This window comes from Herpailurus yagouaroundi, unplaced genomic scaffold (assembly GCF_014898765.1).
Source record: "Herpailurus yagouaroundi ecotype Mexico unplaced genomic scaffold, PumYag 199, whole genome shotgun sequence".
NCBI lineage: Eukaryota > Metazoa > Chordata > Mammalia > Carnivora > Felidae > Herpailurus > Herpailurus yagouaroundi.
This window is the reverse complement of record NW_024412430.1, coordinates 8,039,976-8,062,458: the sequence shown is the minus strand read 5'-3', so window position 1 is coordinate 8,062,458 and position 22,483 is coordinate 8,039,976. Positions and strand designations below refer to the sequence as shown.

General features: G+C 38.6%; 1 protein-coding gene across 1 annotated transcript in view; it reads right to left on the bottom strand.

The window, feature by feature from the left end:
• The window catches only part of ALDH1A1 (aldehyde dehydrogenase 1 family member A1), a 59,963-nt gene that overhangs the window by 13,505 nt on the left and 23,975 nt on the right, over nt 1-22,483 (bottom strand). Inside the window, exons 4-10 of the mRNA XM_040449342.1 lie at nt 21,309-21,438; nt 19,108-19,169; nt 17,208-17,336; nt 15,664-15,777; nt 10,656-10,758; nt 8,911-9,095; nt 4,120-4,284 (exon numbers count right to left, since the gene is read on the bottom strand). Coding sequence (XP_040305276.1) covers nt 4,120-4,284; nt 8,911-9,095; nt 10,656-10,758; nt 15,664-15,777; nt 17,208-17,336; nt 19,108-19,169; nt 21,309-21,438 — 888 coding nt within the window. The remainder of the gene's footprint in view (nt 1-4,119; nt 4,285-8,910; nt 9,096-10,655; nt 10,759-15,663; nt 15,778-17,207; nt 17,337-19,107; nt 19,170-21,308; nt 21,439-22,483) is intronic.

The following is a 22,483-nucleotide window of genomic DNA, read 5'->3' as shown; positions in this document are numbered from 1 at the left end:
TTTCTATAAAGCATATATTAAAACTAAAGGAAGAGGGGTCCTTCGGAGTGTTATGAGAATTTTCTGGGAAATGGAAATCAGGGGAGGCAAAAATCAGTGTTCATCACTGACCTAAGTATTGGGAGTTGGGGGCTACCATTCCACAGAGGCTGAGTGCAAATCCTAAGGCTGTGAATCTAATTATAATACCGTAACCTGGGAACCAGACACATAGCAGCGACCGTAATAAGTATGTTAATATCTTACATAATTTTAATTGAGTACAGCACGTGGCTCAAGTCTTCTTTGAAACAAGCAAAGCTACTCTACTATGTATATTATAGGGACACAATAAATGCGTCCTGGATTGAATGGTGTTTTTCTTTGTTCTTTCCCATGGTACGCAAGAACGGCAACTCTAATAAGACAAATATTTGTCAACACACGCAAAAATTATATGCAAATAAATGCAAAAAATCAGTGGAGGGCTGCATTGATGTGGAGAAACTGTTTGGTTATCCAATGCATCTGTTTTGTTATGGTTTATTTCTCCTATTTATTTACCGTTTGCAAATCTGATTCTGCACTTCCCCTCTTCCTTGATAGCATTTTGGGAGGTAGAGAAAATAACTCTCCCAGATTCTCTATTGTATAACAAACATGAAATACAAGTTCATTGAATGAAAAGATTCTGATTCAGCGTGTTTGAGTTGGCAGGGCCTTGCTGCTGTAGTGCATATTGTGTAACACCTTCGTAGCCCAAGGTCAATGAATCTATCTCTGGATTTGCTAAAACCCCTCTCTCCATGAGGTAGATTATTCATAATTCCCAAGTGCAAATTAGCCTTTCCTAGTTACATATCAAATCTCTGGATAATATCTTCTTGATGTCACTTGGTTTGTGCTCACAAAATATTTAGCTGAAATACATTTGTCTAGGAAAATTACGAAGTGTAAGAGCTGAAAACAGGGCCAAGAACATAGGGAAGGTAAGGAGTAACGGAGGGGACGAACGTTGTTTTCGATTATACGGATGGCTTTTATGTGGAAAAGGGCAGAGTGCAGATATGAGGCCAATAGATAGAACATAAGGGGAGGGATTCGTAGGCCGCCAGAGGCAGAACTTTCTAATGCTTAGCATTGTCTAAACATGGAAAAGCCTAAGAAATAATGAGTTACCCATTGATGGATTTGTTCGAAGAGACACTGGCTGGCCATTAGTCAGGAGCAAACGGATGGACATAGTGGAGATTGGAGAGGTGGGCTTAAGAGATCCTTCTAGTTTGATGAACCTATCTACAATTCTGTAACAGTAAGAAGTCACCTAAGCTCTTTGCATCTTAATTACCTCATTTATAAATTTGACTTTTGGCTTAAATCATTCATAATTTTCCTTGTAACATTAACATTCTATCACCTTTTAGCAGAAAGTTTCCCACATGCTCCATGGGGTTCTACAATATCCGGTTAAGTGGAATTGGATGGATAATGAAGTTGGTATGAACAAAAGTAGGTCACAGTAGAAAGAGCGGGGAATGGGGGTCATGAGAATCGGCTGTACTCCCAAGCTGCCTTTAGCTAGTCATGTGACCTACCCCTTTCTGCTCCAGAACTTAGGTTTTTCATTTACTATTTAGGACAAGAATCCCAAATCATAGTTGAGTCTGTGGATCAAAGGCGAACTCAAGACCCAGAACACATAACAATACAAAAAAGTTCAATAAAGTTTGACATGTTATATTCATAGGGGTAATAAAATAGGTATAATGTGTAGACGCTGAAAACAACTACCATGTCATTACTTAGGAAAATTCTTGGACTGAAACATTATGTTTAATTTTATTTAATAACCAGTCATAAAAATGTAACATAGGAATTTACACCTTATAAATGCCCTGAGGTTTTTATTAGAAAAATACTACCACTCTAAATAGGTGAAAATAATAAAAGAGAGCATTTGTTTCTGGGAAGAAAAGACTAAAGAAAAGAATATAATAATACTCCTCTTAAGAGGTTGATGTGAGAATGAAATGAGAATATTTTATATTATAGTAAATATTTTATATTTATTTATAAAAATATATTTATATACACTAAACTTTATAAAAAATGAATACAAATGTCATAAATATAAATATGTATTGATGATATAAATAAAATATTTATATTTAATATATTTCATAGGAACATATTTATGTTTTATATTGGTCCTGATAAGTCACTTAGCACTATATCTGGCATATAATAAGTAATCACTAAATGGTTCTTATTATTAAAACAAACAAAACTATAGACCAATATCCCTCAGACTAAAGACAAATATCAACCACAGCAAAGGTTCTTAAAAAGTATTAACAAATAGTATTCAGCAATACATACAAAGAATTACGCACCATTACCAAGTGAGATTCATTCCAGAGATGTACGGCTGGTTCATTATTCAAAAATCAATTAATATAATACACCACATTGGTAGAATGAAGAAAGAAAATACCTCATAATCATCTCAGTTAACACAGAAAAAGCATTTGACAAAACCATTCTCCTTTCGCTCTCAACAAATTAGAAGAAAGGCTCTTCCCAAACCTGATTAAGGGCATTTACGAAAATCTCACAGCTAACATCACATTCAATGGCAAAGACTGAATGCTTTTCCCCCTTGATAGAGAACAAAGCAAAGGTGTCCGCTCTTGCTACTCTTATTCAACATAGTGCTAAACAGCTAAAATCAAAAACAGTCGCAACATTAATGTGAGCGAGGGTGCAGGGAAACTGGGTCGCTCATACATTACTAATGGGAACGTGAAAGTGTTCAGCCACTCTGGAAACCAGTTTGCCAGTTTCTTTAAAACTTCCGTCTACCATACGGCCCAGTAATTGTACTCCTGGGCATTCATCCCAGAGAAAGGAAGACTTAGGTTCTTACAAAAACATGCACACCCATGTTTATAGCAGCGTTATTCATAGTAGCCCCAAATGGAAAACAATCCACACGTTCTTCTGTAGGTGAATGGTTAAATGGTGGTACATCCATACAACAGAGTACTACTCTGCAGTAAAAAAGAACAAACTATCCTTACACGCAATGACGTAGTTGAATCTGTAGAAAGTTAAGCGGAGTGAGAAAAAAAACAAAAAAGCCAATCCTGAAAGGTTGCATGGAGAATGAATCTATGTAAAATTCTTGAAACAACAAAGTAATAGAAATGGAGAACAGATAAGTGGTTGAAGGATAGTGTGTGTAGGAGGCACATGGATTTGACTCAAAAGGAAACATGAAGGATTTATGTGGTGAGGAGACATTCGGTGTTTTGCCTGTTTCCATGTCAACATACCTGCTGTAATGTTATGCTATAGTTGTGCAAGATGTTCCCATTTGAAGGAGACAGGGTAAAAAGCACATGGGACCCGTCTGCATCATTTCTCATAACAGCAGTTGAATCTATAGTTACCTCAAAATAAGAGGCTTAATTTTGTTTCAAGTATTTTTTTTTTAAGTTCTAGCTAAAGTATAGTGTATATTAGTTTCAGGAGTAGAATTTAATGTTCATCACTTACCTATAACACCCCGTGCATATCACAATTAAGTGCCTTCATTAAAAAAAAAAAAATCCTGCCTATCTGGGGCACCTGGGTGGCTCAGTCGGTTAAGTGTCCAACTTTTGACTCAGGTCATGATCTCATGGTTTGTGAGTTCAAACCCCATGTCTGGGTCTGTGGTGGCAGTGCAAAGCCTGCTTGAGATTCTCTCTTTCTGCCCCTCCAAACTCTCATCCTTCATATCATGTAATAATAATCATTAATAATCAATCCAATAATCTTCAAATATATTATTTCCAGAGGAGAAAAAGGAACAACGAAGATGAAGTTTTCTTCATCTCTCAGGCTGTGGAAGAATCACCTAGAAGTTACTAAGCATCTTGATCTGCCCTTGGCTGGAAACTCTTGGCCAGGCTCATGACTCCCTTACTATTTTGAGTCTTGATCACAAATAAACGTTTATCGGTAGCAGAAATGGAAAGTTACATGCAAACCAATAACGACGTTCAAAGAACCGAGAATTTTAAAGGGACACTTTGTACCCACACACGTAGATAAAACCTGGCAACAAAGGGAACAGAGCAGGATGAAAGCATTTACCTCCTCTTTGGCGATGCGCATCTCGTCTGTAACATTAGAGAAAACTGTGGGCTGGATGAAGTAGCCTTTATTCCCCCAGGGGCCTCCACCGCATTCCAGTTTGGCCCCTTCTTTCTTCCCACTCTCAATGAGGTCAAGTATTTTTTCATATTGTTCCTTGTCAATCTATTTGAAAAATATCATACGGAGCGGAAAATAAGTGAATGAATTAAGAAAGCAAGTTTATGGAAGTAATACATCACTCAGCCTGTTAATGAGGGCTTCAAAATGCTCGAAAATTGTTATGAAGTCAAATATCCTATCAAAATAGCTGACAGAGGCTCAGATTAATTCTGTGTTTATTCTCCTGACTTTTCTGGAAAGCACACTTAAAGATAAATATTTGTATTTAGTATCTGTTTTATAGTTACATAAGAAAAGCACATGATCACTGCAAACAAGTGTTATTTATTTACATTATTTACGTATTTACCCTGGAAAAATGCCTGTTCATAGTCAAACATACTTGACTACTGTAGTCCAAAGTGAAATAAAGAGTGAAAGGAAAAAAGAACTTTGGGAATGGGTTTAATTAAATATGGCAATTGGCAAGCAGATGTTTTGGGACTTTGCCGATCCCTAGACCTCTCTTTGGTTCTCCTCATTCCTATCTCCTCTGGCCAGATCCATGCTGACAACAGTCTGGTCATCCTCTTCAGTTCAGGTCCCTCTCAGCAGGTTAAGGTTTAGTTTTAAAGGAAAAAGATTAAGGGCGCCTGCCTGGCTCAGTCGGTTAAGCATCCGATTTCAGCTCAGGTCACGACTTCAGCTCAGGTCATGACTTCGGCTCAGGTCATGATCTCACGGTTCGTGAGTTAGAGCCCAGCGTATCTGTGCTGACAGCTCGGAGCCTGGAGCCTGCTTCGGATTCTGTGTCTTCCTCTCTCTCTGCCCCTCCCCTTCTCTCTCTCTCAAAAATAAACAAGCATTATTATACATTTTTAAAGGAAAACGATTGAAGATCCAGGAGTCAAGTGACCCTCTTGCTAGCTCAACTTGTCTTTTTTTACTACTTAAAAAGTGTTGCTCTTCACCATCTTTTACCCTGCAATCTCCCTCATCTTCTAAATCCCAGGAAAAGGTTTCAAAGACCTCTGACCACACAAACCAGCTCCCATATCCAATTAGATTACGTGCTACCTGAAACCAGAAACGGTTTTCTGAAATCTGGCACGATATTCGGTACGACGTTGCTCAATCCTCCGTAGTGCACGATATTTAATTGAATAGTCTCCAAAGAAAATGTTCCTTCATTTCCAGCAAATTAAGGAAGTCGTAGGGTTGGTTTAAGAAATGTTGGTTTGATATTTAAATTGCTGCATAATACCTTCTACAGCCAGACTAAGTGGTGCTGTTAGTTCTGCCTGGTGAAAATATTCTGGTTTGTCAGCAAATAACCAAGCATCCTTGTGTCTCCGTGCAAAGCTTCCCTGGCCTATTCCAAAATATTCACTTGACTGTGGCCTCAAAACAATCGTGATTGTTATGGCCCTAAGCCATAACCTTTCCCTGCCTATGACCAGAGTGGATACTTGGTGACCGTGCTAGTCTGGCTTATGCACTGGGAGGTAAAGGCTGAAAGGATTTGACTATTGGAAGACTTCGATGGTCAATAACCTCTAAAAATATAGGAATTCATCTTTTACTGTCTGGCTACCGACAATGTGGTTCTCTAACCAGCAACTTTAGCATTACTTGGTGGCGAAAATGCATTTCTCAGGCCTCACCCAAGACCTACTGCGTCAGAATTGGCCTTTTTAACGAGATCCTCTGGTGATTCAAATGCACAGGAACGATTGGGCATGTTGCATTAGAGCTAGGCCTAGTGAGGGAAGTTTTCAGTTGTACTTAGGAACATACTCAGTTGAGTCCCGCTGATTTTGATTCACCATACATACTAATCTTCCTCAGAAGGTTTCAGACTGGCCATATCTGAATTTGGCCCCCCTTTTGGCCCTCAGGAACTTCTCAATAATGCTAGGATGTAGCAGGGGCTCTCTACTGTGCGATGGGCCGTTAGCTCATGGGCTAGTCTGAAATGTAATAGGGCATGGCATTGTAATAGCCTCAGAGTATACATTTTGATGTGTTTGAATGCGCAAATTCTTTCATTCCTTAGGGTTCGTGGGCTGAGAAAGAAGAAAAAGGGGGAAATGACACGGACACATCCTTCAGCTTATTTGGAAACCATAGATCAACAAAAGCAATGAGAGCAGATATATGGAGTTATTGATCTGTGATAATAATTGTCACCACAGTTGTAAATGGGAGCCTGCAATTCTCATTTATTTAACAGACATTTGAGCATGTACTGTGAACCAGGCACTTAGATAGATGCTTTATATAGATTATTGCATTTCACTGCACAATGACCCCATAAGATTGGTGTTACTACTTCCATTTTACAGATGAGAAAACAGAGCCTCAGGGAGGTTAGATTTTAAATCCAACCTCTATTTCCAAAGCCCATCTCTCCGCATTAAGACAAATGCAACTGTGCTGATAATGTTACAATTTTTTATTGTTTAATTTTTTAATTATATATATATATATAATTTAATTGTTTAATGTTTAATATTGGTATCATTACTTCTTTTTCAAATGAAAACATAGATATTTCCAGGTGTTGAAAAAGGCACATTTTGGTCTGTGAAATCAGACTGGAAAATCACTTTACCCATGAAGAAATTTATACATATGTATATATAATACACACACATATATATGTACACATATGTATATATGTGTGTGTGTATATATGTAATATGTATTTACATATACATATAATGTATATACATATACATTAGTGCACAAATGTCTCTTTCTGTAAGTTTTGTCTTATAACAACAGATATTTTTAAGGGTGAAGAAGTTTCAAGGCCTTTTCAGTCTTCTCAAAAATCTACTTATTCTATTTACTCAGTAAAACTTGCGATGAAAATCTATTTGCTTATAGAGATTAAGGCCTCATATTAAGCAGTTAGATCACTGTTTACTTAAGATTCTATGAATAGGAATTTTCTTAAAGTCTATTTTAACTCCCTTCTCTTAGGAAGAATGAGGTATTCTAGAGCAATTTTTGAGCCTCTGGTTGAATTGCACGGATCCCCCAATGGGAGAGTGTATTGCCCAACAATGTTTAATATTAAGTATCTTACAGATTCTATTCTCTTCATTTCCCCCTTTTTCCTTCCCTGTTCCTCTTTGGATCTATCTATCTATCATCTATCTATCAATACATCAAATGGGAAAAATGCTTTACTTTTACATAGATAGGTAGTCATTTATAGAGAGAAATAATCAAACTGAAAACTTAGAATCCCATCCTTCTTTTAGAATTGGGGACCAAATCAAAATCAAATTTATTATATGTCTTGGCATCCATTTGAAAACCTACCTAATATGAGCAAAATCATCAATTGCTTCTATGTACTCATTAACTCAAAGATAAAAACAAAGCACATGTGACTGAGATAAATCAATGTATTACTTCATTTGCCAGCTGAGTTATTTTAGGGCTTTTAGGTTTCAATACCTGGCATTGTCTAAATCCTAAGATTTTCCTACTTGGCTATCTTGCATGAGCAGAAGAACCCCAAACATCCTTTTAACCTTTCCAGACTGTAAACTCCATGAGGTCAGGTATCATATCCTCCTTGTTCCTTTTGGCTTTGCCAGGTACTTATCCCAGTAAATTCAGTATTTTGGTAAACCACATTTATTTTGGGTTTAGTAAGTTAAGATTAGTGTTTGCTTCAAATCAACAGCATGGAACAGTGTATAATTTTTAGTGTGAAAGAATAGAGACTCTAGGCTTAATGTCTACACTCTAGAGAAGGATTTCTAAACAGCAGCCTTATTGGCATTTTATGGCAGGTAACTCTTAGTTGTGGGGCTCGCCTGTTGCATTGTAAGATGTTTTATAGCATCTCTGGCCTCTACCCTCTACTAGATACCAGTAGAAACACCCCCTTTCCCAACTGAGAACCACTGCTCTACATCAAGGTCCCAGAGGGTTGGAGTAAATTTAGAACCAAAGATCCAGGAGCTTGCATAACAGACAATGAACAGGAAGGAAGGAAAGGGCAAAGATAGCTTTTGGACAAGAACAAGACTCTCACGTTGATAATGGGTCTAAGAAGACAGAAAAAAACTGGGAAGCTTAGGGTTGTTGGAGAACTAGGGTTCTCCACCTAAAATGAGAAGTTTGTCACAGAGCCAGGAACTCAAGACCTTCTAGGACACCCAGGCCACCATTAGAAGGCCAATCAGAGTAACTGAAGACTGGAGAGAGTTTAGAGGTATGCTTCCTGCCCACATCTGTGAGATGTAAACTGAGAAAAAGGACTGACTCAGAGGAAGATATAAATGATAGGACTGTATACAAACTTCCAAAGTGGACGGAGACCACATACAGGAATCAAGAGGTGTGCAGGTGGAGAAAAACAAGAAACCTACAGCATTTGTTGTTTCTCCTCACATCTTTCATTTTCAACATGCTTCTAAACTGTTTCAAGACATGAAGAGTGGGCAACACACAAGAAAGGATGCTTTCTTTAAATCGGGCGCTGTATTTATTTATTTATTTATTTATTTATTTATTTATTTATTTTTGTTAAATACCAAACTGATACAGTATTGTCACCTAGGAAGATCTGTGGCAAGGAAATAATCTTATTCAGTAATAAGTAAGCCTAAAGAGGGCACTTTTTCTTGTCCTCTGTGAAAGCTATTCCTTCCATTTTATACTCACTTGAGGGCCTTGACTGACTCCTGGGGTCAGAGGATTTCCAAGAACGTATTTTTTAGCCCGTTCAACACTCCTTCGAACAAACTCATCATAAATTGATTCTTCCACAAAGAGTCTGGATGCAGCTATGCAACACTGGCCTTGGTGGTAGAATAATCCATGGTGGGAAAATTCAATGGCATTATCCACTGCAAAGAAGACACTCACATTGAAGAAGAGTTATTTTCTAAAGGTTACATATTTTTATACATATCTGTCAGAGGCAATATGGTGCTGTGGAAAACTTATGAGTTGCAGAATCAGACATAAATTCAATACATCCCACCTCTTATCATCCAGGTGACAAATTACCCTTTCTAATCCTCTCTGTGATATGGAAATGATAGCAAAAAATATTGAATCTAAAAAGAATTGTGGTTATTATTACAATTTTGATGTAGGTATTACCAAGAATATAGAAAGTGTCACAAGATCCAATCCCCCTGCAAACGATTTTTATAAATATCTCCATTTATACTTAGTTAGGTGACTATGAATATTTCAGGCTCCAAGTTTTAACTACATGACAAAGAAAATATGAACTATCAATTGCATTAAATAACTTAAAAATATTTTTAGACACCCTGATCAATAAGAAAAGTGTTATTTCTGAAAAAAAATTAATATTCAGAATCATTCACCAAGCCTTACAACCCTGGTCCAGAAAAAACATTCTCCAGCTTTATTTAAAATATACTGTATTATTTCATATATGCCTATAAGCTCTTCTTCCCTATGTATTTGAGATGGTAGAATGGGTCTTGAAAGGGAGGAAAAGGTTGCGTCATTATTAAGTCCTAAACAACCTGAAGAAAGTTTTCTCTGCATTTTAATTTTTTAAATGCTGAAAACCTAATTGAACTTATGTCAGTCGAGTGCTGTTGTATTTCTTTTGTGAACTAACCACACCTACTTACGTTGTAGTGGAAACAGTTCACAGAAAGGTTTGGTAAAAATCAGGAATCTCGTTTGTAGAGTATATAATCAGGTAGTGTGGTCTGAAAAGCTTCAGTTATGACCACATTCAGCCATTTTTGTTCATTGCCATATACCTCAACTGCTAAAGAAAGAGCTAGATGAACGCTTGACAACCTATTTCTGCTAATTGACATCCATTTAGAAAATAACTATGGGATTTTACTCGGTAATATACTGAGAATGAACCTGGGATATTGTATAGTGGAGTCAGATCATGATTGGAGATTGAATATATGTAAATTTGACTACACTTGCTAGGAAGAGAAAGAGAGGGAGAAATTCCTTGAATAATAGGCGTTATTTTCCCCTGGCCATTTCATTTAATGTGTGTATGACCCAGAGCGAAGGGAAAGGACAAATGTGAAATTTACTGTCTCCCTAGCTGGTCCCAGTACAATTTCACCATGCCTAACCCAGTGCTAATATTTAAAGGCATAGACTTAATTAAGAATACACCATGGCTCCTAAGTGCAAAACAGTTAGTTTGCCTGGAGTTCAGCTGAGGAAATAGCAAACTATTCCAAATCACGAGGAAAGAGTGTCTGTGTTAGACTTATCTAGGTGTTGTACTTCCGGACAGTTTGAGAGACTTTCACGAGTAATTCTAGATTCATATTAATGCCTTACATTTTGACGTTAGGGGCAAACCCTTTTATAAACTTCAGGTTCTCCGTACGGCATTACGGGACACCAAGGTGAGGGGTGAAAAGTTAAGAGTGGCTTTCACTCACAGTCGGCGTCGGCAAACACAATGCAGGGGCTCTTTCCACCAAGCTCCAGCGTCACCCTCTTCAGATTGCTTTTCCCGGCAGCTTCTTTGATCATTTTGCCAACCTGTAATGGAGCATTACAAAGGAGGAGGCTTAGTCTGCTCCCGTGAAGGTGGGTTTATTTGGCATTCTAAATTTAGACAATGTTTGTGCCATAGTTAAGTTTCATTAGGGAGAGACATTAGTGGCATTTTTCGAGACTGGCACCTTCAGATATCAAAGGCTCCTCCAACCGAGCACACATGTGATGAATCCGAAAAACGCTCATGAGAAAAGATCCACCGCTGACCTTGATGAACACCACTGGACAGGAGGTAGTTTTCATTTTAATCAGAACTTCCCCTTTCTACTGATGGACTTGAGATGTCACGGTCCAGCCAAAACTTACCTACTTTAATTCTATCCCTCTACAGCAATCCAGAGAACTCTGTCCGAACGGTCATATTCACTAACCCCCCAAATCTCATCTCTGTTTCTCATCACGTGCTCCTTGTGACCTGGGTTGACTCCAGTCCTGCCCTTCCTTGGGGTCCAGCTGATATCTGAACACTTCTTTGAAGCCTGCTCTGTTGACTCTGGGTAGACATGACCTTTTCTTCCTCTTTTGCCCCATACAACGCTCATGAGGATTGCTTCAGTGTCTACCTCGGATTGTATTATTTGTGTCCATATCAATTTCCCAAACAGGTATCACCTCCTTGGTAGCAGGGATAAAGTCCTATCATTGCGTATTTCTTGTTAGCACTATCTGTTGCGGTGGGGGTTTGTTTAACTATGAACTGACTGACAGGTATCTCTCTCTCTCTCTCTCTCTCTCTCTCTCTCTCTCTCTCTTCCTCTCTCTGTCTCCCCCCTGCATTCTTCCCTTCCCCTCTCCCTCCACACCTTTGAACAGTAGAGCTAGAAAAAAGAAATTGGATCTGTGCTCTCTGCTGCTACTTCAGCTAGCTGGAATCCTACTGTTCTGGTTTCTTCTTTAATGCTTGCTGCCTCTCTTCAGAGAAAGACATTGTTTTCATTTTTTTTCTTTGTGGATCACATCCCATCAAGATTATTTTCTGTAGTTGTTTTATTTTTCCATCTCTAAAACCTGGCCTGCTTTACAACTATTTCCTCCTCATTAGTTTTATTGAAGTCCGAATGTACTTAAATGATCTTTGCTTTTCTTTTTTGAGAGATGATTCATTTTATCTTGCTTCTGGGTTTCTTTTCCTATTTGACACATCAGAGTTAAATAAAAAGTTTCTATCCCAATGGAACAAAAGATAAGTAGATGCTTGCTGAGTGTGTGTTTGATTTTTACGTGGTTACTGAGCCGAATGCTACTGTGCATTACAGAGTAAAGCATTAATTAATCTGTCAATGTTTTTATCTTATTTCAAGATGTTGTGCACAAACCCTTTAATATGGGTGAATAAAGAGAAACTAACATGCTTGCAGTAGGGAAATCCTGTCTGAAATTTTTCTTATATACCATTTTCTTTCCATAATATACTTCTTATTCAATTTTCATTTAAGATGATTAAGAATTCTGTATTTCCTACATAATATGCTTTTCTTTTCCTCCTTTGAATTTAATTCTTTCTGCATCTTTTTTTTTCTTAATTGTTTAACTTAGAAACATTTACTGGGGAAACTTGATTAAAGTAGGTAAGTTTTGCCTTGGGGAAGGGAATAAGATTGGAGATATTTTTCTTTTTTTTTTTTTATTAAAAAAAATTTTTTTTTTCAACGTTTATTTATTTTTGGGACAGAGAGAGACAGAGCATGAACGGGCGAGGGGCAGAGAGAGAGGGAGACACAGAATCGGAAACAGGCTCCAGGCTCTGAGCCATCAGCCCAGAGCCCGACGCGGGGCTCGAACTCACGGACCGTGAGATCGTGACCTGGCTGAGGTCGGACGCTTAACCGACTGTGCCACCCAGGCGCCCCTAGAGATATTTTTCTTAAAGCCACATATGTCAGAAAAATGAGAATGAAGAATGGCTAGAAGTATGAGTAAGAGAGGAAGGTTACACATCTGCTTAGGACAAGTTTAGATGGCCAACAAAAGGTTTGTTTGAGTTTTCTCAAAGGTCTAGCTAACGCTAAAAGAAGGAAACATCAATTTTTGCCTTGTGATTTTGTTTCTTTACTTGGAAAAAAGTAAAGGTTTATCATTTTTCTTAAAAAAGCTCTGCAATGAGAAGGATAAGAACCTTCAAGACCATGGTCAACAATATGTGGCATGATAACGTGGCATTGCCATGTGGGGCATAAACAGCAGATGCTCGTGAAAATAGCCGAGCTTATCTCACCGTGCACAGTGTATGTTGGATTCTGTTTTAAACGAATCGAATGAGGCATGAACATTCTTCTTTTACCAGAAGGATTTTTAGAAAGAGTGTCATTGCTATAAGGACCACGCAAGATGGAATACCCTGTTTGCCTCTTTCACGGCCCTTGGCAAGTTTCTTGTTATCTGCTAAACACAAACCTGAAGCTAAAAGAGAGCCCAGGAAGACCGAGTTTTCCGCGTGGCCTCTAAAATCATATTGGTTACACTTGATTATTTAATGCTTATTCAGAAGTAGTTACTGTACTGGTTTCTGCAGATAACAATGCATAAAATAGTCTTTGAGGATGGTCAGCAAAGGAGAGAGATCCACGATCAAGCAAAGAGCACGAGCTATTATAATCATGTACCATGGTTAATGGGGACACAGGAGGGGAGGTTCAAATTCAGGATGGGGGCACCTGGGTGGCTCAGTCGGTTAAACATCCGACTCCTGATTTCGGCTTGGGTCATGAGCTCACAGTTTGTGGGATGGAGCCTCGTGTCAGGCTCTGCACTGACAGCACAGATCCTGCTTGGGGTTCTCTCTCTCCCTCTCTCTCAGCCTCTCTCTGTCTCTCTCTCTCAATAACAAATAAACCAGCATTTAAAAAATTCAGCATGCCCCCGAAACTGCAGAGAGAGCCATAGAGGTAACATGTGGCAGCAGCCTTATCATAGTAGGTGTGGCCACCAGTGGGCACAAGCCTGGAGGAAGGAAACGATACATCTGAGTCCTCTACAGGGTGCTCGCTAGTAAGGTGTTTACTACTCATTAGCTCTGTCAATTTTATTCTGTACACTAAGGTAGACATTATTATTCCCATTCACAAATTAGAAATGCAAGTTTAGCAATGATACTTAACTTTTGGAAGACACACTGCGTAAAGGGATAGAGTCAGAATTTGAGCCCAGATGTTGCCTGCCTAGTCTGTTAACCTCAAAATTTTTCTATTTTTGGCAGGTAAACTCCCCCAAAATGCTGCAGGGGCCTGGGGATGGGCCAAGGCAAATAGGCAGTGGTTCCAGAGAGGGGTCAGGCAACAGCCCAGATGAACTAGAGAATGAGTGGGCATGGGATCTCGAGGAGGAAATATGCATGGAGTCCTTTGGGGGAAGGTCTAGAATGCTCAGCTGAGGAGTTTGTACCTTCCTGCCCTTATCTCCTCTGCTATGATTCTGATCTGTGACTTTCCCACTTTCTAACTTATTGCCATGTCTCATTTCCAATTATTTTGTCCCACCGAATGCAGGATTTGCTTTCCCTCGCATCAACTAGGGGTTTGCAGAATGTAAACTTTTTCTATTCTATGTCTATGAAATGTAAGAAAAAGTACATAAGTATTTAATTTTTAAAAAAAATCAAGAAGAGTAACTTTTGATTTTCCACCATTTAAAAAAATTTTTAATGTTTTATTTATTTTTGAGAAAGAGAGAGACAGAGTGTGAGCAGGGCAGGGGCAGAGAGAGAGAATAGCTGAAGCAGGCTCCAGGCTCCGAGCTGTCAGCACAGAGCCCGACGTGGGGCTCAAGCCCATAGACCGCGAGACCATGACCTGAGTCGAAGTCAGATGCTTAACCGACTGAGCCCCCCCAGGCGCCCCTCCACCATTTTAATTCTCTATGTAGGTGTTTCTTTATACTGGAGTGGCTAAGTAGGAGTATAAAATAATCCAATTAGCTTCTCCTCATTATCTAGAATGTTCTTCTTGCTTCTCAATCTCCAAGGGAGTTAAAAAAGTAACCCCTCTTCAAAATTCAGCGCAAGTCCTAACACCTACGTAGACATCACCATTCCTTATTCCTTCCTGTGAATGCCCTCAGAGCAGTCGACACATATCATAGTATCTTATCACGTCTTGCTGTGTATCTTATTTGTAACAGCCACTTTATAGGAAAGCATTCTCATTCTTCAAACTTTCTACTGAATACCAGTAAAATGTTTGCACTCATCTTCTAACAATGTCACATAATCCAATAAGAGGACTCAAATCGTGTTTTACTTGGTACAATACAATTTTACCACTATCTTTTGCTTGTAATAGGAAATCACCTCCACTTTCCAGGAAGCACTCTCTCTCTCTCTCCTTCCTGCCTCTTCTTGCAGTGCCCATGGCTGAGACCCTGTTCTTTAGCCTTCCAGAAGGTCGCACTGGAGCCAAAAAGTCATAAAAGTTAGGCTAAACCAGCAGTAACATTCAGGAAGCTGAGTTGCTGGCTCCCTTTCAGAACGATCAAGAAACAGAGAACCCCAAATAAGGAGCTAAGGGTGATATTCTGCAATTTAATTTTCGTAATCTACAGGGTAAAATTACATTCATTCATACAAATCACTGTGGCTCTATTTAGAATTTCTATCATAAACCATACTAATCACATGACAGGATCCAATTGGCTCTAGTTCTCATCAGGGAAAGGAATGAACATTCTAAAAGCAGTTCACTGTAGTCCGAGTTTGTCACAGGTATTCCGTTTCATCTCAACTACATCTGCTTATGTTCTATAAACACGTCTGAAGGCTTGAATAAGGAACAAATCATTAAAAAGAACTTTTGTTTTAAAGAAACGTCGGCTTAAAAACAGTTACATAAAACACACGCTTCTGACACCTGGAGATACAGACATTCCTCACTACTGGCCCGAGTAACTGATTACCTCTGTAGATCCTGTGAAGGCCACTTTGTCTATGTCCATGTGGGAAGAAATGGCCGCTCCTGCGGTAGGTCCATAACCAGGCACAATGTTCACTACTCCTGGAGGGAAACCTGCCTGAGGATACAAAGTAAAATATTTACAACAGAACTGAGAATCTCATTCTACGACAAAAAAGAGGAGTGTATGGGATCAAAGTTGCCTCTTTATGCCGAGCTTATGAGTTTCTCTACCAGGAAAGATTCGTTTATGTGGTTTTATTATTATTATTTCATTTCTCAGCCCACTTAAAATAACCTCAAGAGTTGCATTGCTGGGGAAGTATTTCTCCTTGGGGTAAGACCATGTTTGACTTTTATGGGTCATTGCCCCAGTGATGGCTGTCTCAAGTTTCTTAACGGTACCTCAGAAAGATAGTATGGGTAAAAGAACTTGGTAAATTACTCACATAGAAGGAAAGCAATGCGTTTATTAACCTATCAGCAAATCTAAAAGGATCTTACATTTTTAGTTTCTAGCTATTGATTGTGCAGGGCATACCAACTGGGTGGCAAAAGCCTACTGGCAATATTTAATCAGTAAAACATTAGATAAGAATTGTCATCCCGTGCATGATTAAGTGGCACAGACTGATTTCATTCCTCGTTAAAAAAATGATGAGGTAGAAAACAGTGTGTACCTGAGATGGGCACCATCACATTTCACGTTGGAGGCACCAACGTGCCCCATTTTGATATATCTTTGCCTTTTTTTTTAAAGTGAAGAATAGTTTTAAGATTTACACTCAGGTTTTTAAAATTTAAGTGTCTAGTAACTAAAGCTTGTTTTCTAAGTTCTGGAAAGACATGAAGGACAATGGGCAATAAATTGTTTGCAAGAAAAAAGATATTAACACAATCCAGACAGTGGATGGAAATAAATTTCACGTGCAAATTTTTTTTTTTTGCCACTTGTTAAGCAAGAAGGCAAATGCAGAGGAAACTAGAATAGAAAACAGAACATAAACATGTCCCCTTGTGGGTAGATGTGTTCAAAAATTATGTGGCACAATATTACAAGTGAGCAGAGAGGCCTCCAACCTTCGAATGGACTAGTTTTTTTTTTTTTTTTTTTAATTTTAAATCGCAGAACCTCCAGGCCATCGGTACCGGTTATAAACCAATTTTCATTTCAATATCCAAAAGAAGGATACTTCAGTTTCAACATGAAGTCATATTCATGAGAGTTAGGCCAAAGAAACAAATAAACAAGGGGCGCGGTCTCCCAAAAATGAATAAACATTAAAAAATTTTTAAAAAGAAACAAACAAAAGTGATCATAAGGTGACTGTTTGACATGAAGCCTTTGAATCTGGCATCTTATCTCCATTTGGGCAGAGGTGCATTTGGGCTGATTGCAAAAAATCTCAACTGGCAGCCATATTAAATTTGTCTTCATCACTGGCCAGGAGCCATTGGGAGGTAGTTTAGGGGAGCACGAAGTGAGGTCTTCTTATTGTAAATGAAGGCTCCCGAGTTCTTGTGCATATTTTGATGGGGGAAACTCACCTCTTGTATTAAAGATGCCACGTGAAGAGCAGTGAGAGGAGTTTGCTCTGCAGGTTTGACAACCACTGTATTTCCGCAGCTAAGGGCAGGCCCTATCTTCCAAATGAGCATGACCAACGGGAAATTCCACTAGAAAGCAATATATAACAATAGATTCTTTGTATCACTGAAAGCTACCTTTGCCAATCTAACTTCTACATTATCCACTACCCATTGATGTGAAATAATAATTGTGGTAGTTTTGTGTGGTCAACTGGTGTATTCGAATTCAGTTAATTGCTAAAAGCAAACTCATAAATGCTAAAAAGCTCCAAGTAAGCTAGATGTGGGACGGGGGTGGAAGAGAGCCATACAATTTTATCAAGGGCTGTTATTATGAGTTCTTCATCTACTGGAGGGGAAAAAAAAAAATCACTGCATGGTTTAAAAATCAAACCTTGCTATTAAACACACTAGAAGTTTTCTGTACGTGTTTGAAAAGTGTGATTATTCCTCCCTCCTTATAGATCATTTGTTGTAACTACACACCCAATAGTAAGACTTAACAGTGACCTGAAACTAATATAACACTGTATGTCAGCTATACTTCAATAATAAAAATTATATGTATGTGAGTGTGTATGTGGGTATGGGGGTATGTGGGTATGTGTTTATTTCTAAGACAAATATCTCGCTAAAGACATTAAAGTTTAGCGTCTGGTGGCTAAGAACTTGGTTCAAATCTCAGCTCAGTCACTGACTAGCCCAGTGAACTCAGACAAGTTACATGCTCTCCTTGGATGATTTCTTCATCTGTAAGTACTGATAAAAATCCTCTCTACTTCGGAAGGTCATCCTGAGGATTCTTCAAGAAAGTAGGCCAAAGACTTAAGAGACTGATTCATCATAGTCATGCAATAAATATTAGCCATTATTAGTGCCCAGGATTTCACAGTTTTTATTAATTTTATTCAGATTTGTGAAGTAATGAGCGATTTCATTCAAAAAATTGCATGTATGCATTTCAGTCTCATTGGAGCAGAAGCTAATTCATTGTGACTTCCTCATTTAATAACTTCACGGGTGGCTGTGTGGTTCCATCAGTTAAGCAACCAACCCCCGATTTCAGCTCAGGTCATGATCTCATGATTCAGAGATGGAGACTCGTATTGGGCTCTTTGCTGACAACCTGGAACCAGCTTGGGATTCTCTCTCTTCCTCTCTCTCTGCTCATTCCCTACTCGCACCTGCTCTCTTTCTCTCTCTCAAAATAAATAAACATTTTTAAAAAATAATCAAAAACTTCAGAATACCCTGCCAACTTTTTATTTGGCCTCTTTGAATATGTTGGCGAAATCAGTTAGGTAGCCTCCTCTTTTGGGGGTTTAAAAGAAAATCTTCACGATTCTGCTTAAAAATACTACTAAAGGTAGGATACATTCCATACAGTGGTCCAACAGGTCCTTCCATTTTAATTGAAAACAGGCATTTAGGACATGAACACTGGTTGCTACTATTCTCCATGATAAGTCTCAATGAGGAGATTAAAAGTGAAGAATAGAAGCAGAGAAGTTGGTGATGACCACTTTGGTTACATGTGAAACACGGGTCTTAAAAAGAGTACATAACACAGCATTTTAAAAACAAACCATACAGTAAATGTCAATGTCAATACTGAAACACACTCAAGTACTGAAACACTCAAGAGATACACCACAATATAGATACGATTCTGGGCTAACTCATTTGTATCTAAAGAGTTCAGTCACAGGGAGACCTAAGTTCATCAGTTACTACATTTGGTCCACATTTAGCAAATCTCTGAGAACGTATTTGTGTTGGATAAAGCTTCCTTACCAAATGAAATAGAATTCTTTTTTTTCTGTTTTAAAATGGAAAATGATATAGAAAACCAACTTACAGGAATGATTTGGCCACATACACCAATAGGCTCATGTCTTGTATAAGTAAAAAAGTTTCCATCTGGAAAATAAAACACAATCATTTATGGGCAAATATATTTGACATACATGGGATGGTGGTTTGGGTTGATACCTACGGAAAGGTATACACAATAACTAAAACCAAAAACAAGGGTGCCTGGGTGGCTCAGTCAGTTAAGCATCTGACTTCAGCTCAGGTCATGATCTCATGGCTCATGAGTTCGAGCCCCACGTCTGGCTCTGTGCTGACAATTCAGAGCCTGGAGCCTGCTTTGGATTCTGTGTCTCCTTCTCTCTCTGCCTCTCCCCAAATCACACTCTATCTCTATCTCTCTCCAAATAAACAAACATTGAAAAAAATAATAATAAAAACAAAACCAAAAATTTAGGAAACCAAGAAAACATATCTCCAACCACTTACACAATGAAAAATTGTGTTCTGAAATAGTAATTTGAAATGAGAGGAACCATAAAACTGATATAGGTCAAGAAAAAGATGTGAAACCAGAAAATATCTGAAAGATATTTAGTTCTATCTCTCACCCATGTAGAAGGGCTATTTTCTAAATTATCCTCATTCTCAAAGTTTACTTTCTTTCTTAAGAAAAAAGGTAAAAGGGGGGCACCTAGGTGCCCCTGTCAGTTGAGCATCAGACTCTTGGTTTCAGCTCAGGTCATGATCATGGTTTGTGAGTTCCAGCCCTGTGCTGGGCTCTGTGCAGACAGTGCAGAGCCTCCTTGGGATTCTCTGTTTCTCTCCCTCTTTCTCTGCCCCAACCCCACTCATGCACGTGCACACGCACATGCACATGTGCTCTCTCTCTCTCTCTCTCTTTTTCTCTTTCTCAAAATATATAAATAAACTTAAAAAAAAAAAAGAAAAAGAAAAAAGGTAAAAGGTGTATGATTAAGAAAATACCTGTTAGAGTGCTATTTCTGACAGTTCTAACTTCTATCAGTAATGGCAGAATTTTTTTGAAGTAAAACTAATAAAATTAGAAGAGAGTAGAATTAAAAAAAAAATATATCTCCCTACAAGCCTACTGCTTATTCTAAAGGCTTTTTTTTTCTACCAAAAAATAAAAGCAGACTCTATTAATCCATGAAAAAAAAATGCCAGAAGTAAAAGACATTGCTAAAAAAGGTGTCAGAAGTAAAAGACATTGCTTTGCAATCTGGATTTCATTGATTGATATACCTCAAAGTTTGATGTGGTCATTCTGAGGTTACATGGCACATTTTGTTCTGTTCTATTCTTGTTCTCACAAAAACTTCCTGGCTATCATAGCAAGAAAGCTCCTTATCAAGTCTATTTGTACTTAAAATGGTTTCTCCCTCGTCAAAGGGTAAAGCAAGAATTTCTAACATAGCCACATTTCTTGTTTTTTACCATGGTCTCACTCCCCCCCCCCTTTTAATTCCTGGATATCACTTTTAACCTGCTGGAGGCTGTCATGAGATTGAAAATACCCAGGAGGGCCAGCCCAGAGGGTGTTGTACTTCTACAGCCAGTAAGTGCATTTATAGGAATTAAATTCTACCCATCATGTTTTCCAAACTGATGCTTCTTTATATTCATATCTCATTATGTGCATTCTCTACTGAAATAATAAAACACGTACATACACATCTACTCACAAATTCTTAAATTGGGCTGTAAACACAGTCTCATCTTGCTTTGAAGCTACTTGAAATAAATCAATGTGAATTGGTTTGTTTAATTAATCTGCTGTAACTACTGAGTTAGACCAGGCACAGATGACCATAACTGACTCACTCTGGAACATGCAAAGACACTGAAATAATTACATTATAGGAGGGGTATAAATGCCACGACTGGAATACACAATAAATAATTTGAGGCCAGCTTTGAGAAGTTTGTGCCTTGAGAGAGACAATTGCCCTAATTCAGTGATTGTGGGCACAAGACTGCTCTTGCTTTAAAATTGTCTAACACATCTGTAGTGGTACTTTCTGTGTGACTATGCAGAAACAATGTTAAAAAGCTATGTGATAAATCTTAGCAGAAGTTCAGAGCTGCATCGTCTCAAAGTCGAGGTGAAAATAAGACTGCCTTTTTGGGTGACATCTTTAAAAAGGAGGATTTGGAATAATGCAGCTCTACAGTAATCTTCTCGCACCTACCCCCCATCCCTGGTGGTTTCTCAAAGCTCCTTACCGATGGGTATCGTGCGACCCTGGATCTTGTCAGCCCACCCTGCACAGTAGCGTAATGTCGTTATGCAACCCCCTAAATCCATCTGATATGCGTTGGAGAATAGTTTTCCACCATTCATTGACTCCATTGTCTGAAAAAGAAATCAAACCTCAAACATAAACTTCCACAAACATTTTAGATTAAAAAATACAGCGTTATTATTTTCAATGGTCATGTGTTAGAGAATTTTGGAAATAGAAAGAAATCCTGTAAGCCATCTTATATCACCTTCCCTTTCTAACAAAGGGGGTAAAACAGAAAAGGGCTAAAAGGACTTACTTAGACTTGCTTAAGGTCACATACCAAGATCCAGATAGAAAGGGCAGTGAGATTCTGGTTACTAACCCCTAGTGTTCCTTTCTTCCATCTCATTCTGACTGTCCTCCAGCTGACCAGCTTTCTAGGAATTGGTTCCAATTTGATAGACACGAAGTTGGTGAGAGTGAGTACACCTAGTTTCGTTAGATCAGAGCTCCAACAAAATTTCACTTAGTGCATAAATACAACTGTGGGACAGTTAAATATCGGGGACTATTAATAGTGCCTCAATGATTGGGGTGCCTGGGTGGCTCAGTCAGTTGAGTGTCCGACTTCGGCTCGGGTCATGATCTCGCCGTTTGTGGGTTCGAGCCCTGGGTCGGGCTCTGTGTTGACAGCTTGGAGCCTGGAGCCTGCTTCAGATTCTGTGTCTCCATCTCTCTCTCTCTCTGCCCCTCCCCTACTCTCTCTCTCTCTCTCTCTCTCAAAAATAAAAAAAAAAAAAACATTAAAAAATTAAAAAAAAACAGTGCCTCAATGATTTTTAATTTTTGCATGCCATTTGGATATAACCAATCAAGTTACACAAACTTCAGTGACCCCGGCATCTTTTAGTTCATGAGTTTTCTTCAGTAGAAGTTTTAATTGTGAAACTCCCAGTTTTGCCACTATTATCATAATTCTTATTTGAGTGGTCAGGCTGTAAAGCGCAACATTTTCTGGTCTAGTGCTCTAACCATCTATTGGTATCAGATGACCTGTCTTCCTTTCCTCCTTTCCTTAAGCAGGAACTCTTAAGAGCTCTTTGGGACCTCATGTCCGGCCAGGGCAGGAATGTCCAGGTGACAAACTGTTAAAACAGCTCCTCGTTTATCAGA